Below are 19,300 nucleotides of genomic sequence, written 5' to 3'. Positions count from 1 at the left end.
TTTTTTACTTGTTTCAGGAGTCCAGCAAAGAAAATTCAACATTAGTTTTTATGGTTGGGGTTCTGTGCATATCATAGATTCAGAGTTTACCTATTTTTGAAGTCTGTTATATCAGTCAATTGAGCCAAAACACAAGTTATGTCCCAGTCAGTGGAATTTGTTTCAGTACATTGTGGAAAAATGCATAGTAAACAGTGTCAGCTGCATTGCATATTAAATTTATATTGTACATGCATGTGAGCAATCAAAATACAGATGTTTGTTCATGGTTGTGACATATAAAACAGTAAACCTTTGCTTATTTGGTGTAGCAACAAGTCTTTACCAACTTTGCAAACCCAAATTGTGGGAAAGGTTATAACGTCAATACTGTTGCCTGTTAAAATGAGGCTTTTCCTTGCCACTGCCAACAAGTGCTTGGTGGGTCTCTGTAAATAATTGTATATGCCCAGAACTGACAAACCAAACAGGTTAGTTAGTCTACCGGCCACAGTAGTTTATTCTACATGCTTGGAAGCCTGAGCTGTATGCAAATGGTGATTGCAACCATTTGAACTTCACAGCTAGGTGCCACTGAATCCTACACACTAGTCCTTTAATGGTTAATTTAAGAATTATTACAGCTGCAGTATTGGGATCAAGGCAAACTCGAGAGAACACAAGAGTTGAAGTTGAAGTTGAAAGGTGATTCGTCACAGGCCAGTGTATGGACAGAGATGATCTTTGTCATGGTTTTTGACTGTACAGGAATTGCTAGTGTCTGTAAATATTTAATCCTGGTTAAATCTGACCACCTTTCAGTCACAAAAACAAAACAAGAACTGTCAATTGGCAAGTGTAGTGCTAATAGGCATAAAAGACTTGCTATAATAAAAGTTTAAAACATCTGGGTTTGACGCTTCATAGCTTTTTCAAAGTAGTTTTTTTTTTCTTTTCTGTATGCCGCCATTAAAAGCCATCATCTATTCGTCAGTAAGTTTTTGTGTCAGTACTTTGTGAATTCAATGTGTAGGCTGTGGTAAAAGGTAATAATAACTCTACAGATGGCAACTGTCATCTCAAGGGGTGTGTGTGAGTGTGTGAGAAAAAAGAGCAAGAGAGTGTGTGAGAGAGAGAAAGCAGGTAAAATTATGTCCCACATGAGTTTTGTATAAGCCAATTACCAAGTGAGTTACACAACTCTGGCATGTTTCTCTTACCTTTGAAAACGAGCAAACAAAAGAAAAACGCCTCTCTGAGTTTTTGGGATGATCACACATCTTTCACACAGTCATGGAGATGATGCTAGTTGGCTGTTAACTTGTCATATTCCATGTTCCATGTTTCAACCGATTGATAGCACAGCAGTCAGGACACTGACCTACACATGTGCGTGTGTGCGTGTATGTGTTGCTACCCACACAGTGGATGTTAGCTCCCCCATATTGAGGGTGAGTCATCCATGGCAAGAAACAGTGGCAGAATCATTAGCATGCCGCTCTCATCCTCCCACTCCCCTACTCCTTAACAGATTTTAACTGGCACAGCGCTTCCACCGATAAATCACTGTTGCCCTACTGCTGAAACACTTCCATAATTCACAACCAAAAATATTAAGGCAAACACACACTCATACTGCTGCCTTCCAATTTCCCTTCCTATTTCATACCACTTGTCCCTAAGCATAACATATCTCATGCCACTTTGATCGACTGCACATATTACACCACCATGAGCACATTATTGCCTCCACTTGGAGAGAAATCCCTAATGCTGGAACAGTCCATATGAGTACCAGCAGGACACACGGCTTCAGTATCTTAAAGGATGAGGTTGGTATTATCATATATATTTCTTATTGTCAATAAATTCCATGAAAAGACCAAAACAAACAATATGTCCATCTGTGAATACTTTCCGACTTCCTACTCTGTCTGCAGCACTCAGATCCAAGCCCATTTTATTCTTATTTAAGACTCTTTCAAACAGGTCACTAATATATAATTTAATTTGTAAAAAAGCTTTTCCTAAAACAGCTGGCCTCCAATAGTTATTAGCAAAAGTTACTCAAACAGGAAGAAATAGTGCATTTATTGGGGACTATTTTCAGCCAAGGATTAATGTGTATTACATACATATACATATACATTACCCACTGCTGCTGAGTATTTGGATGTTGCATGTGGAACTGACTCAAAATAAACTACAGTGTGTGTGTGTGTGTGTGTTTGTCTTCATGGTAATGAAGGAACATGTCACGCAGTGCAACATTGTGGCTCATTGATGTGTTTTTAATAGTTTTGGGAAAACACTGGAGCTCCATGGCACAGTGGAATAAGCTATAACAGGCTTTGGCTACACAAACAATACTTGTTATACGATCAATTCATGTTGGTTTTGGCCTCATCCTTAGCCTTAGTATCACTTATTTAACCTCAGAAAAATAGCTGCAAGACATAAAAATAGTGTGACACTGACGAGTTAATTAAGTTGACACTTTGGAACCTATCTATCTAAATCTGCTCACAAATCATCATGATTTCTTTCGAAAGCCACAGACATGAGACAGCACTATACAAACGATGATCAAAGATCCAGTCAAAGCATTTTTGTTTGGTCAGAAAAGGCCTGTATATCATTCAGAAGTCTCTGACAGTTTACCCAATTTGTTAGAAATGCTTTAGTTGCCTTTGTGCTTTGTTAGGCTAACTCCTCTATCAGTCCTTTTACGAGGATGCTCTCAACACCACTATAGGTAAGTTAACCACTGTAGTTAATCATGACTTTTAGATGTGACACATATCTGTTTCACACTGGATTATAAAGATCGAGTTACCTCTGTGCTCACCAAAATAGAAGGTAATAAAGGGGAATTTACACAGTGCAATTTACAAGCATGGCAAATTTACACAGATCATGATGATGATCTCTGCAAATATTAGGTCCCCAGAAAATATTAGTCCCACACAAGCAATGCTTTAATACAGAGAAGGCAATGATAGCATTCCTTTCTTCAACACTATATTAAACAGTGAGTATTAGGTGAGTAAGAGCAAAATTTATATTGTATTTGCAACTACAACGTCTGTATTGACAGTCCGTGGTGCAGAACTGATGGCACACAATCAAGTATGCTTAACTCTGGCATCTAAGTTTCTCTGTGTGGAATCAATATAGTTCATCTTGTCTAATTCTGTTGACAATCAAAAGGGCTGTGCCATAGGGACCAGATGAATTCCCAAACAGCTAATAGTTTTATTTGAGATGAGATGACAAAAACTTGCAACAGTTAAGATTGCACCAGTGATTGATGGCTCCTATCTCACAGTGTTCTTAAGTGTCTCCCGGAGGTCACTTAGTTCAGTTCGATCAGATTCTCCAAATACATTAATTCAACAGAGGAAAAAGGCTGTGCCTCTAAAACTTTTAAAGTTTATGAATCTACCTTTCCTGATTCAACCACTGTGCATTCTCTGTCTTGTCTGACTTATAGGGCCTATAACCGGTCGCAGTCTATTTCGTCTAATCATTGGATCGTCAATCATTACAAAGACCTGCATTTCATGAATATTTGATGTGAGCCAAGTGCATTAAACCCCACTCCTTTGCACTGCATCGGTTACAGTGGTTACAGGCCTAATTATGATAAGGAGAAGGCACTCTGCTTGCACATTTTGGAGGTGCAGCCAAACTCGGTGTCCTTAGAGAACAATGTGCGAGACGCCGTCTATTTCAGAAATGTTCAACCTCCTTATAGTATCAGATCCACAGGGGCAGTCGTACTTTGAGGGAGTTTTCTTCTTTTAGGACAAATGAAAAACTTCCTGGAGCTTTGTTGCCAGAGTCTTTCTCCATTCATTAAATCAGCCTACGGCGTTTTGTTCTGCCTGCGGCGTGGCATTGGTCCTCGTCTGATCCTTCTCCTCCTCTTGAGCGTCTTCTTTTCTCCCAAGTCTTTTGATCAGAAGCCAAGATGTTACATAATTTCTGACAAGATCTCAGGCCCTTTCATCAAGAGTGATAGATTTTTATTGAAGATGTAGGTGAACTGCTGCTACGGGTCATTTGAGGTGATGTAGCCTCTGGCTTCACTCAAACTTGGGGACGGCAGACATGTTCAAGCAACCCTGAAGATGAATAGGTTTTTTAACTGGAGGTCAGAGTGTTTGGAGAGGTTCAAGAGTACAGTTCAGATTAGCCTAGTGCTCCTTAAAGTGTCCTATGAAGCTGTGGAGAGCAGCTACAGTAGTTCACATGGAAAGCACATCAACTAGGCCACTGGCTGTATAATATATTGGAAAGTGGCCTGTAAAGAGAAGCTACACTGTGATAGTTTGTGGGGCTAAAAATAGCAATACTTATAGGGAGATTATGTGAGGAGCGTATGTCAGACCAGCAGCCAGTATAAAGGATTCGTCTCATGCTGCACTGTACATTCATCTGCCATTCCTCTTCATTTTAGTCACTCCATTTCTGCCTCGATACCAATTTAAGCACAGACACACTGGCATAATATGTCACTAACACACACACGCACATGCACACATTCACTCACACAATGGTAAAACGGAGTTGGCGGGTGAGGTGTCAGCATCACTTCAGAGACAGCTTGATGACAATCCAGCTGGAGTCACACTTTTAAAGGTCACACACAGATCACACACACTCTTTTTCTTTCTCTGTCTGTCTCTATAACACACACACATACACAAGCACACTTTAATTAAAAGCTGCAATCAAGCTGACTTCTGCATGTATTAACACCTCTCACAGACATGAGAATGTCGTCATACCACTGAAGTTATAAAAGTCTGGAACAGTTTACTAATCTACGCAATTTAGCCTGGTTGTGAAGACCTTCAAAGAACATTTCACAAAGGAGAAAACTGTGAACGCCAAAATGAGACAATGATTCACTAACCTCACTGTGGAAAAGTAAGACAAAGTTGTTGCTAACTTTCCATTGTTTGTATGTATTTAAACACAGTGTCATCTATTGTATATAATAAGCACAAGGGCTGCCACTAGCCCTGCCATTACTTATTTACCCAAGTGAATGTCCAGACAATTCAAATATCAAACATGTGGGTGAAAATTTCAACCACATTTAGCGTTCCATTTACCATCTAAATTCTAAACCTTGCTCATTGTCATAATGACCAAAATAATGAAAGACAATTACAAGAAAATTGCAGATACCTAGGTTCAAAAAGCCTTAGGTTCCTCGGGGGAGAGTTGGAGGTCACCAGGGCAAATGATGTCTGGTCCACTTTGCTAAGCCTAAAACTGTGGTGCAATATCTTCAAAATAATCCCAATGTGATTTTTCAGTCCATATTGTGCAGCCCTATACACTGTAGAGTAGTACTATGCAAAATCCTGGTCAAATAATAAAAAGTCCTTAGTCCAAGTATAGCAGCCCATAGAGGCTTTAATGGTAATTGTCCTGAGGGGGGTGCTGGTAGTGGGGTTTGTACCTTGGGAGTACAAAATGTGTCTCAGAAAATTTAATGGCAATCTGCCCATTAAATTAGGATTTTTCTGTGTGTCCATTTATTAATTAATGCATTCATTCCTCTCTCTCCCCTCCTTCTTTTTTTGGTCACATAATCTGCACTGGGCCCTTCCAGCTGGGACTCCCTGCACTGGTGCAGGGCAGTATAGAAAGTGAGGGAGGGCTGATTCTCCAGAAAGCCTCCCTTTAGACATTACTACATTTAAATAGGCTTGAAAGTCCCTAAAGAGCTGGCTCCCTCCTGAGGGTCTGTGGCCAGTTCTGGAAGGGAAGCAAAGTTGGACCCATGAAAGGTTAGCACCCTCCCATAAGGGTCTGAGGGTGGCCCAAAGCTGGGTCAAATTACACACTCAATAATATACTAAAGGGAACAGACGAAAAAGGAAAGAAAACGAAATCGGCTCCTAACCCCAGCACCCTCATTTTGTCCACTTTTTTGATTATACCCCTTTATGTGGTTATGTAAGCACTTTTATTCTGCTATTTTATTATTTATTTATTTATTTATTCAAAAGGTTCCCTGTGAAGTTTTAGAGCTCTAGTAGCACTATGGAGCAGTATTGTTTATTTAGAGGTCACAAATAGAGGTGCACACGGTGATGCGATACACAGTCCTGCCAATAATGTAACACAATTCTGCCGATCAACAAGTGGCAATAACAAGCCAAGATATGCATCAATGCCCCAGCAAAGTAAATATGGATATAAGCAATGCAACACTTCAAAATGGGCTTTGCAAATGTTTTAACCAGAATCAGAAATACTTTATGAGACTGGTATAAAAAAGTAGGCCAAATTATGTAAAATTATGGCTTTTTTTCATCAGTTTGCCTTTCAAATGTGGAAGAGCAGTTTGTGTGATTCTTCAGAGGTCATTTGGTATTGGTCATATTTTGTTTTGTACTTGTTCTTTAACACCTGTAATAAATAAATAGTTTTGAAATATGTTTGCATAAAAGAGTAGTCTATTTAATCTCAGGTCACAATGTCTGTGTTATTTCTGTTTTTAAAAGCGTGTACTGTGAATTCTAAATGGATTGCAATGATGACTGTAATGAGCTCAACCCCAAATTTGACATCACATGACCACAGTATTACAGCCCTAATAACTTATTTGGAGTACACACCTTTTTAAAAATAAATTACCACAATATTCACACTAGTATTTTTTTCACTCTACAGTGGCAAAGGCCTTTTAATGCTGATTGTTCACTCATGCATCAAAATAAGCACCTAAGCCCAAAACCACCTGCAGTTCCGTAAAACAAATGTTTAGGCAGTTATTCCATCTTAGGCACACTTACTATGAATTCACAAGGTAGAGGCACTAGTGCCTACCATTTGATCCACTTAATAAACTCTAAACACTCCCTCAATCCCCTGTGTTTGAGTTTGAGGATCTAGCACAGCAGTATCAAAGAGCAGTGGCAAAGAGATACAGAGTGACAGCGTTGTCATATCAATTCTCATCCGTACCAAAGACGCGTCTCACTTAGGCTGAAGTGAACAGATAGGGCCCGTGCAAAGCCACTGTACAAATAATTGCTAGTCCATAGTTGCACCTGTCAAATACGGTTAACCATCTGGGTTCCTGTAGACAAGAAAAAGGGAAGAGAATAGATACGCTCCATTTAGTTTGGGGTGTGATGTGCCTTAAATTGCAGTGGCAGCTGTAAAAGGGCTTGTGCTTGCACACTAAAGAAACAGAAAGTGAGATAAAGGAAAGCATGAGGCTGGAGAAAATAATCTTGGCAGAGGTGTGTCAAGGCCATCGTGGCCATCTTTAATTTGAGGAGTGTAGTGAACTGTTACCACAGTGGGAAATGTTATCAGAATTGTGTATGTATAAGGTGATGCGTTTTCCCTTGTTAGCAGACCATATACATTTAAAGGATGTAGGATGTACAAGGAAGAAGAGGCATGTTTGCTTTACGAGTGCGGTATACTTCGATATTTCCCTTCACCCTGTATCTGCAGTTGATACAGTTGTGTGTTATGGAAGCCTTGGCCTTACTGTGTTATGGCAGTCAGCATTGATCAGCTGCAGCAGCTGGCTCTCAAACTTCTCCAGGGACGGCTGGAGGGAGATGGTCAGTCTGTTCAGGGTGAAGGGCAGCATCTTGAGCAGCTGAGGCCTCAGCAGAGCATCTCCTGGTGACAGTACGAACATAGCATCAACATATCAACCATGCCATGACATTCACAAGATTATATCATATTTATAACACTTCTGGGTCTAAAATGAGATTTATCTTCCTCTGACTTGTTTTCACCTCAGCAAATTAGTTCTGTTGAGGTTGCTGTGGAGGGTAGACAACTGTAAACCACCATATATTGAAAAAATGGGTGAAATACATTGCAATTGATTCCTATATTTGTGACCCATTTGCAAAGTTCCCTGACATTCCCAAATTTATCATGGCATCCCAGAAGTTCTTGAAACCTACAAAAGGGAGGTCAAGTGGAAAATACATGGTTTGATACAGTATTATACCATACTGATTCTACTTATGTGTGTGCGTTATCTTAGAAACTGAATTTTCCATGTTACTTTATCAGTAGTGTCAACACAGTGCCTCTCTCTCTCTGTGTTTCTCTGCAGAGCATGTGCAATTGTCACTTTCCATACTAGACCATAAAGGAGGGGCCGAGTTAATCGATCACAGATACTTGTAGTGCTAGTGAGAGATGCTTTGCTGAAGCAATGGTGCAAAACACAATGTTAGCAAGTGCAAAAATATTTTTGGTTTATTATGAAACTGTGGCCAGCCACCAGAGTCATAGGTAATTAATGGGACACGCTGGGCAAAGCCAGTGCATGCATATGCAGCAGCTGGTAGCTCCTTCAAACTCCGCTTTTTGTCTTTTTTTTGAGCCTTATTACTGAAACACAGAAATAGCCTACAGTCATCAGAATAGGAGGCGAGGGGTTTGGATTAAAGAGTAGCTTTGATATGATCTACCCAGCCAGATTGGCTGGACTGGTCCATGGCAGATCACCCTAGGAGGAGAGGAAGAGATCAGGGATAGGAGCCCTGCTGGCCCAGCTCGGAGTTAAAGCTGCTCTTGGCTAATGTCTGGTCTGGGCGAAAAACTCTGGAAGCTGGAAATCAGAGACTAGTGTCCCCACATATTTTACAGGGACCTGCAATATTCCTAGAACTGTAGTGATATACGTAACTCTCGCTTTAACGACACCGATCTTTTACTGACCGACGTCTCCCACTTTCACTTTTGGCCAAGGTGGTGGTTCAGAGGTGTACTTGTTTGAACGGCTAATTTCATGAACTGTATGGAGAAATTTTCCCCTTTTTTGGCAGCAGATGTTTTCATAGTCAACAATCTCTTTGATTATGAATATATTTGATTAGAACTTTTCTAAGAAACAGTAGCTCCATCTAAATGACTGCTCCATTGATTTGTGGTAAGCTGCCTAATGTCAATCACTGGAATATTTATACCACAGAGAGAGATATCAGCGCTTGTGTCAAACAATCAAACAAAAACTGTTTCCATCTGGATACTTGGCGTAAATTGAATTAGAATAGATTGAAGAAAGCATCTCAGCCAATGGATGAAGCGGGAGAGCCTGTGAAGTCCACAATCACCCCTTTCAGACACAACAAAGAGCAAATAGCCAGCTTGATTGTAATCTCTTCAAGAGTAATGTAGCCATCAAGCGTTTCATTGCAGCCCTTGTCTCTGGAGCGCAGAGTTGGACTGTTCTGAATGTGGCGTGAATATCAAACTGGTGGCTGTGGTCTTAAAAGGCAGCTTAGGTCTCTGCTGCTCACAGCCCCAGAACATGAAGAGGATTAGCCAGCTACCATACCTCCCACTGACTCCCAATGATTATAGCTCTGCACTGTCAGACTTCATTACATTCCCCCTTAGAAACTTACTTTCTAAGTACTGCAGACATTTCAACTTCTGATGGAACTAAGTTTCTAGAAAAGGCCATTATTAACCACTATGATGAATGTCCTGTATGTTACTTTGACAGCTGGATAAAGGCAAGTGAGTAGTTGCTAAAATATCTTATGTAAGATTGCATCTGATATGTGTGTGATATGTGTAACCCATAGGTGTTGGGTTGAGACATGTCACATTTTGATTAATCTAGCTTGAATTTAGATAAGCTCTTTTTTCACTTCAACTTGTGATTAAACTGTTTTTGAGAGTTGAATAGGGACTAAACATAACCAAGAGTGTCTGTATAATATATGTAGTGTAAGAACCAAGGCAGCTACACTATTGATTACTGGATCTCATACCATTTTTTAATGAGCTGCACATATCTGCACAGTAAACACAGACTTCAGATATGAAGAGACACCCCACATATGTTTCCACCAACATTGATTTTTTTGGTCTCAAAGAAGCATATATTCAATAAATAAGTGAATACAAAGGACAACACACTGAACAACTGGTTGTCTGATTAGAATTCATAAGAAGAAGGCCCGAAATCCTGCGGAAACATGAAATCTGTGACTACCATAAACAGAAATGGACAGACATTAAATTAACTATAACAACTGCATAGAGAACTGGGGGTGAGTGAACTTAAGAGAGCAATAAACGTCAGAATAACGGGGCCACTATCTGATCAGAAGGCAAACAATTAGAATTTGTAGAAGTATGATTTTATCAACTTACCAAGAGTTTTCATCTTATACTTATCATTTAACCATCTATTTTTATTCCAGAGAAGATTAATGAGTATGTATGCTTTTTAACAACGACATACTGCTTCATATTCCTACAATTCCATATATTCCCATCTAGGAGTACCACAGCGCCACAACTCCCAGTTACTTCAGAGAAGGCCTTCCTCTGAAGTAACTGGGATTTAAGGATCTTAAATCGTCTTAAATAAGCACCTGTTACTGTAGGGGAGGATATTACTCATATTTTGACACACACCTTCCCAGTGATGTGAAGTTTACCTGTTGGAGAAGCTACAAGCCCGGGAACATTCTCATCTCCAGATACAAGGACATTCTCTGGAAGGAGGTGCATCATGGAAACCAGCACAGGGTGTTTTTTTAACGTGCAGTCCAAACATGCTCCATCAATAGTCTTCAGGAGACTGCTGTCTGCAAAGACATATAACAAATTTGTGTAGAATTGTTTTACATTTTTACATGCATTTCATGACAAACTCTGGTAAAACTCTGAATACAAATAAGTTAGATTTTCCACTCCACCATCATCCCAAACCCACCCAAAGAAACTTCATCCATCTCTTTGGTGCGTCAGAGTCTAATATTTCCCCAGGAGCAATGAGTCACCTGACAACATGACATCCACCACACAGACACTTCTATTTTTCAATATTCCATTTGGGAGTTGGTGACCTAGGTGCAATGTTCCATTACACTGCGAGCATCGTTTTCCAGGGCTAAACTGAAATGACAACCATTCAACTTGGAAAACGCGCTCCTCCAGAAAAGCACTGCAGCGTAGATGAGGCGCAAGGTGTGAGCAATGAGGTAGACATTGTCATCTTTCAAGGAGGTCATCCAATGACAAGCGACGACCCGCAATTCCTGCCATCAACACAAAGCACAGACCATTTGGAAGGTGAGCGAAGTGGTGTTTGATGCGCTGCATATGTTGGCTTCCTTCAAGCCTGAACAGCATCACAATCTTTCACTCTGACAGGGTTAATGATTGTACCTTTACCAGCATCAGTGACAATCAATACCGGAAGCTCCATTCACTCCCATAGGCTGTTTCAACAAGATGACAGTGAGCAATCTGTAGGTGAGTCATTATAGAAAGTGAAATGTTGGCGATGTCTCAGAGCATTTAAGTACTGGGATGTGTTGTGGCTCATAATTATCATGGTAAGAAAAGTGATAGGATGACGATAGTTTAGATAATAGCATGACAACAGTTTCAGGTATTCAAACTGAAACTTTGGATGGATTCATAACCTTTTCTACCTCATACACCTGTACAATTTAAAGCAATGTAATGCAATGGTTCTGCAATAAATACTACCTTTGTAAACCTTGTTATATTCCAACGTATTTGTGTTATGTTGTCTAACTAAACAGATATGGCAAGATAGTTCAAGTTTTTTCCACCACCGCTCATAACCACAGAAACCACAAAGAGGGAAACTATGTAGGAGCTAATATTACCGGTATCTGAGTTTTATAAATTATCAATACAACTCTTCATTAACAGTAAACAAACATACAAAGAAAAAAGCACACAAAGCAAACAAAAAGCTACAACCTGTCCTGCTCTATCACAGAACACTCAGGCTTAAGACTGATTTGGTGATAGATACGTAGATTGCTTGAAGGAGATGCAAGCAGCGTTAGAAGACACATGCAACAGAGGAATATTGTTCAAACTATCTTTATGGTTTCCAGACATGTAAGGAGGAGGTCACGACAGAAGGTTTAATTTTGCCACCACTGTTGGTAATTTTTTCCTAACCTCAATCAAGTAGTTTTAATTTCCTGAGCCTAGACAACCTTAAACATAGCGGTGGCAAATCCGAAAAATCTACATATCGATTATTTTGTAAAGTGAAATTAGTTTTGACAGTTTTAACAGTTTTGATAGGTGGTGTAAACAAGACCTGAACCAAAAAAAGATTGTTGCCCATTTCTGTTCATTCGTAGGTGTATGCTGAGGAAATAAATATAAATACTCAGTCTAAGCTTTCTGCCTACCACTAGACACATAATCAGATGTAGGAATCCGTGAATTGGGACATGCAGAGGATCATCTCCACATTCACCAAAGACAGCCACTATAGAAGCCCATCATCCTTCTGGCTTCACAAAACCAATAATTTCAAGCAGGACAATCGCCCTAAACACGCATCAAAGTGATGCCAGGTCTGTTTGAAGTCCAAGGAAGAGCAAGGATTGCAAGGCTTTCCCTCCCCTCCACAGTCACAATGCCTAAACCCCCAAACATGTTAGGGAAAATATGAAACGAGAAAAGATGAGACACACTTTAACATCACAAGACACTGTTGGGTCTTGTGAAAGGGGGCTGGAATAATGTGAATTTTCCATTTCTACAAACACTACAATCAATACCAGGGTTCAAGTTGTGATCAACATAAAACGATTGAAATGAACTCTGTTTTACTGCTAGTGTCAAATTGTACAATCTTGTCTTAGGAAAAAACCCAACAGATTTGTTTTGAAGTGTGTCATTATAACCATCAATGCTTTTTACACTACATTGGCTGACTATGTGCAAGTGCAGCCCAAAATGTATGGCAGCGCAACAGTTTTCCTCTCAATAAACTGTATTTATCAGCTTTTAAAACATCACTGCATTTATTCTAGTTCTGACTGCCTTCCAAACTTTGCCCAACAAAAAAAGTTACATAGAGTTCAGAAACAAAGTTACTTTTGGAAGGAAGAAATTGCTTCTCAGTTCAAAAAATTATTTAGGACATGAAGTACACTTCAAAACAAGTAAATCTATGACTAACATATTTATGTTACAATGTTATTTTTAGGAACCACAGAAGTAAAACATTTTTAATCTTTTTATCAAGAAAATAAAAGCAGCAAAATGACAAATGGATCGCTACGGAATCACATCAGTAGTGAGACTGAAAAGAAAATGATTTTATGTTACATTTATTTAAAATAAATTGTATCTTAGAGACTACTGGGAGAGGGATATTTCTGGTAATAAACGAGTTCTTTTTCAATCATATAAAACAAAAAAAAATATGGAAAGCGGATGAGTTCACAGGAAGTATGGGCAGAATGTCCATTTCTGCTGTAGACAGTTTCTCATCCATTTTCAGGACACAGCCAGTACCTTTATCTTTAAAGTCAATGAAAGGGGATTGAGAGTGAAAGAAGATGATGTAGTATATTGCCGTGTACTCTTCCTCTCCCTGTCCATGACTCAGCCAAACCCTCTACCGCTAACATATAACTTACTACAAAAAAAGTGCTTATGTCTAAAGCCAAAAAACAGAAGATGGAAAATGGTTTGAGGAAATCTCTGAGGTTTCAGCACAGCTTTATCTCTGTTATACAAACGATTTCACTGGTGAAAGCAGCATGGAAAAGGCGTTTTTACCATGAAACACTAAAAGTAGGATGGGTATGAAGGGAGAGAAAGGGAGGGAGAAATCAAACATAGAACTTTCTTGACACAGATGGTGCCCAGGTGTCTGCAACTTTTTCATCATTTATTTCTTGTTATTCATTATGCATCAAGCTTGGGTTTCAGTCAGATGCTGTGCATAGATTAGCAAACTACCCCAAAATGTCCTTACAGCAGTGGCGTGGTACCTCAGAGTCAGTTGAGCAGCAACTTGGCAAGAGATGTGAAACCAAGGAAGTGGGGGAAAAATAACCCAGAAAATGGCTCAGCATCAGACAAACAGAGGCAGTGGTTTTGGGAGATGGTTGAGTGGTAAAGAAGAAAGTAATAAAGATGAATACCGATGGGGTGATTGAGAGCAGGTTTTACTGACAACTTAGGTAAGAATGAAGGGATTTGAAGTGGTGACTTGCAAGATTCATTTGTTTTCTCTGCTTGGTACCAAGAAATTACTACTACATGCTTCTGCATGTCACTTCCCAGAGATCATCTGTCAAACAGTGAGGCCAATGTAATTACAATGTAATTTCTAGAACAATTTATTATTTGGGCTGAATTGATTGATTCATCAGTGAAGAAGAACCTGCCAAACATTCCCAGCTTCAACGTGAGTTTGCTGCTTTACTTTTTTTATACATAAATTAATAAATTGTTGGGTATGGTCAAACATATCAAGCAATCTGAAAAACGTGGTATGAGGGATTTTTGATAGAGATATTGATAGATATATGAGAAATACAGATATATGAGTTAATGTTTTATACACAATATATAGCTTAAACATGCATGTATTAAGAGCGACATTTACAGTTTTACATTTCTGGTGGGAAAAACATAAAATGGCATCTCTGTTTCTCAGTTATCTCAAACAAATATTTGGCTTTTTGTTTTACTGCCTTTACTTGTTTCTTATCAGTTGACATGCCGATAATAAAATATATCTGCAATAAGCTAATAACAATATATCAGCCAAGCCTGTTGTACTTTACAATTAACACCACCAAATGGCAATTAGGGGTAAACAATTTGTAGGTGGCTTAGATGAAGCCATGCTATAACAAGTGAGAAGGTGTTAATGCGAGACAGTCTGCAATGAGAATCATGACTACAATGACTCCAACTTGGAGGGTTACTGGTGTAAGGATAATTCCAGTCATTAAAATTGGGGTCTTTATTTCATAGCTTTGACCATCATTTGCATGAGTAACAATAACATTACATGCACCAAAGCAACCAAAACAGTTAAAACAGATTATCTAAACCACTTAATCTTGAGGTCAAACTGAGAATGAGCACACCCCAAATCCTTATTGCAAAGTCCTTTAGGTCAAAGTTGAACCAAGTAGTCTTTAGGCAATAACTTTGTTTTCTCTTCTAAATTAGTTTGCATAACCTGGGGGTTTGTTTTAAACCTTTCTGATTGCCTGACTGCTCAAGTTTCTTGACCTGCTGAATTTCTATTTACACTACAGTATATTCGGAGATCTTAACAATTAAATTGGTGAGAACATTTTCATCGTAAGAATAGGAACGTTGCCTCAAACTATGAAAACAAGGCCGAAGTTGTAGGAAACTGGAAGTATCCTGTCACAAAGTTAAACTTTCTGTTAATGTTGCCGTATTCCCTGCTTTCATTATCCATGAAAACACAAAAGAAGTGTTTAAACACTGTTGATATAGTTGCAAAGCAGAGTCGCCTTTTCACAATATGACCCTAAACATAAGCATGGGAAAGTGTTGCTTAAATTCATTATGTCTGGTGGAGGTTTGAAGTTCACCCAAACAGCAATAAAGCTTGGCGTAGGTGGTGAAAACAAACACTTATGTGGGATGCCTTAAGAGTTAGATATGCAGGTGAAAGCCCTTTGAAGGCACTAGCAAACCTCTTTATCTTAGCCACAGAGAGGCTTTTTGGTATATCAGTGACAAAATTTGTCATGGCACTACCTTTTTGTCCCCCTCACACAGACATACACAGAATAAATTGATGCATCGTGGTGTTGCTTCAAATTAAGATATGCTAATGTGAACACAATGTACCATCTGTTTGTCCTCTCATCACACTTAGAGGGCCCCAGAGCAGCCCTCCATCCTTCTCATTCCATTTTTTCTTCTCTCTACTTCCCCTTTTCTCCCAGTTGGTTGAGAAGTGAAGCTTAGATCAAGCCAATGAGCTTATTGCCTCCTTTCCTGCTTGTTTCCTCCTCCTTTTTTTGCCTCCCGTCCTTTAAGACTTTCAAAAGCCTGAAGGCAACTTCCTTTCGTCTCTCTATCTTCTCTCCTTTTCCCATTTCCTGCCTCTTGACCCTGACTCCAGTTCTTTTTTCCCTAGTTTCACTGATCCTTTATCGGTTTCAATTCAGACTGACTTGTCAGATTTATATTTCTGCATACATGTTTTCTCCACTGATCTTATACATTTTGTTCCAATTCGGTTAAAACTAAGTTCAACCTAAGGAGCAAGCTTGCTCTTATTTTCTGCTAGAAAGTAAAAATCCAAAAATCACCTAAACAGAGCCTTGAAAAGGCTGGTATTTTTTTGTTTTTAGTTGCACCACTTTGTATTCCTCTAATCAGCCCAGTGGTTGTATTTTTTCTGAAATCTAATCAAACCATCTAATTATATAATCTAGTGATATGAATTTAAAAACATGACTCATCATTATAATTAGAGTTATCAGAATGTATGCATCCCATCATCTTGCATTCCTCAAATTTCCACCAAGTCAGTCTTCTACTAGACAAACAGTTTCTACTTTCTTCCTTCCTTCTTCCTCTTCTTCATGTATCCATTTTTCTCTATCTAGTTCTATCCATTCATGAGCCTACCCCCAAGGGGGAAGTGTGTGTGTGTGTGTGTGTGTGTGTGTGTGTGTGTGTGTGTGTGTGTGTGTGTGTGTGTGTGTGTGTGTGTGTGTGATGTATGTATGTGTGTGTGTTACTCAGCCAGTGGCAGAGAGCCTGGCTAGGCAGTAGAACACAGAAACATGTAGTGTTTGGCAGGCATCTACAGCATATACCCCTGCCTGTCCATGCTAACACTCTGGCACCCAATTACACCCCCTGTACACACCACACTGCACTTGTATACAAAAACATGTACATACCCTGGCAGTGGCACTTCACTACAACATGTACATGTTTCCAAAAAGGTCTGTTGTCAAAGCTGGCATTATCATTCCAAACTATGCCTTTACGTGGAGATTTTTAACATACCTGTTTTAAAGTACAAGGTTGTTTTTTGTACATTTCTTCAGTCGGTCTCTTAATACTTTCCCTGTTCCCTACACTGTAGGGATGAGAATCTTTGGGAATCTCACAATTCGTTTTGAATCTAATTCCTGATGTCAAATTTGATTTAAAACCAATCCATATGCAGAAAAGGGGGCACTATTTTCTTACTCTTGTGTACTGTGTGCCAAACCTTCTTCTTCATCTAACATTGTGGTGAAGGTTTGTTTGACCCAACAGGAAAAGAAAATTGAATAAAAGAGTGCGTAGGAGTACACAGCTTTAGAAAAGTCTCCTGCCAGCGTGACAATAATGAAATGAAAGTGTAATTTACTGACCACAAACACTGGCTTAATGTCTAAGTTACTTTGAGTAGGAAGGAAAAGTGCTCTACTGTGCTGTTACTATTATGTATTATATTATTAACATCTCCAGCAGTAACACTAATTTAGTAACAGGGAAACCCATCGTTATCCACAATGCTGTACTGGTGCAGATCTTTTAAAATCAAAAGGACGGATTTTCATCACCTTACCAGAGTTGGCTAAAGTTTTGTAAAGTGAGCTCCAAGCCCCATTAGTCACAAACATATAGTTTAAAAAAGGCTCAGTAATTTCCTAAACAGCTGTGCACCATTAGTTCTAATGTTACTAAATAGTGTATTTGTTGGGAATGACTTTTAGCTGAGGTTAAATACATGTGTGAGTATTTCTGACACTTGAGTTGTGGGATCTAGTCAAAACAAACTACAGTGTGTGTTCATGGTAATGAAGGAAGAGAAGTTGTTACGCAACGACTCTATCGAACAGTGAAATAAGAAATATCAGACTTTTGCCACAAAGACAATACTTGTTAGTAGGATCAATTAATAGACCATTTTCATGGCAGCCATTTTGACATGAAATAATAGGGTAAACACAGGCTTCTGTTTCATTAAGTGCAGCAGAGCCTTTCCACTGAGCCAACATGCACAATGGCAGCACCCTGACTCTGGCTCTGACTTTCCTTCAGAGGCATTGGGAGGATTCCTGATGGCCTGGCCAGCTGACTGCTCTGTAGTTACTTAAACCACAAAATGAAATTGAATGGAACAGATACATTCACTCAGGACTGTAGACCATCAGCCCTTTTGCTTGCTTTTAACCTAATGGAATCTCTGCCTGTCATCACACACAACTGGCCTGACACACGTGTCTCATCAACACAACATTCAACCAGTCTGATGAAAAAATGGTCAAAGGTGGTGAAAGAGAGACGCATGAAGAAGAGAAAAGCCCCAGAAGAAATGCAGCTAAACATTCATTAGCAAAAATACAAGGTTAGTGTATAAAAAAAATAAAAACTTGCTGCCAGGGCCACACAAAATCATAATAACCATATATAAAAATGTCAAATTTTTGCTTTATGAACAAATGGTAAATGGACTGCACTTTTCTTCCTGAACGCACAGAGCACTTTAAAATTTGCCTTTTTATCAACGCAGGCATAAGAGCACTATCAGCAAAACAGTTACAATAAAAGTGATAGCATGTAGAGTAGCCTGGGTTGACATTCCAGGCTAAATTATTATCCCTGTCCAGTCCTGTTAAAGGCGGTGCTGGTTCACAAATCACAGGAATGTTTTGTTGATGTCCTTGTAAGCTCTTGAGTGCACCACAGACAGCTCAGGATCAGATGGTCAGTTATCCTGTAAGGCCTGTTGGTAACACACAATTGACCTGCAAAGGGCAACAGGTCAGATTTGGTTCTACCAGGTGAGCTACCAAGGCGGCCAGGAACGTATAAAACGTATAGAAATGTATTTTTTTTTAAACTGAAACTGGGCCCTAAGAGATGTCACAATTAATAGTCTATGGATTACCATGAGCTTCTGTACAGACATTTATGGTCACCAGAGGATTAATCCTAATAACTCTGGTAATCCCCTGAGTTTTCAAGAAACTATGTGGCCCACAATTTGCAGTGTAACTTTGATTGTTTCCTTAAATCTGAGTGACAATTGCAATAATTGAATCCACCGTCAGTATGGCGCATAACATATAACCACAATGTCCACAGTCCAGACCTGTCTGTCAGCCACTGTGTCACCAGGTACACACACAAGTACATTGATAGTAGTCTTTATGAGACGAACCGATTAAACACATATGCACAAATGCATCAAATGGATCTTTTGCTGCATGTTGTGATGCAGCAAACAATTCTCAGCGGAGTGTGAACACAAAAGACCACATTTTGCTTTGTGAACAGTATGCTGACCTACCTGTCTCCTGTGGATAGAATACAATTGCTGGCCTTGGAACGAAAGGCACCATTGTGTAAATGATAGGAATGAGATTTGTTTGCGCTTCTTAGACAACCATAACAGTATTTTTGATACAGTGTGTGTACACAGTATACATACACAGTGCTAAATACGTAATTGGTAGCACATAAAGGTTTAAGGCACTGAAGCAAGGGGACAAATGGT

The 19,300-nt window shown here is 39.3% G+C and overlaps 1 protein-coding gene across 1 annotated transcript in view; it reads right to left on the bottom strand.

The window, feature by feature from the left end:
- Positions 1 to 19,300, bottom strand: part of nphp4 (nephronophthisis 4) — a 156,701-nt gene that overhangs the window by 111,645 nt on the left and 25,756 nt on the right. The window contains exons 6-7 of the mRNA XM_051424893.1: positions 10,443 to 10,592; positions 7,508 to 7,644 (exon numbers count right to left, since the gene is read on the bottom strand). Coding sequence (XP_051280853.1) covers positions 7,508 to 7,644; positions 10,443 to 10,592 — 287 coding nt within the window. The remainder of the gene's footprint in view (positions 1 to 7,507; positions 7,645 to 10,442; positions 10,593 to 19,300) is intronic.

Source organism: Dicentrarchus labrax, unplaced genomic scaffold, assembly GCF_905237075.1.
Source record: "Dicentrarchus labrax unplaced genomic scaffold, dlabrax2021, whole genome shotgun sequence".
Taxonomy (NCBI): domain Eukaryota; kingdom Metazoa; phylum Chordata; class Actinopteri; family Moronidae; genus Dicentrarchus; species Dicentrarchus labrax.
This window is presented reverse-complemented; position numbering and strand designations above follow the sequence as displayed.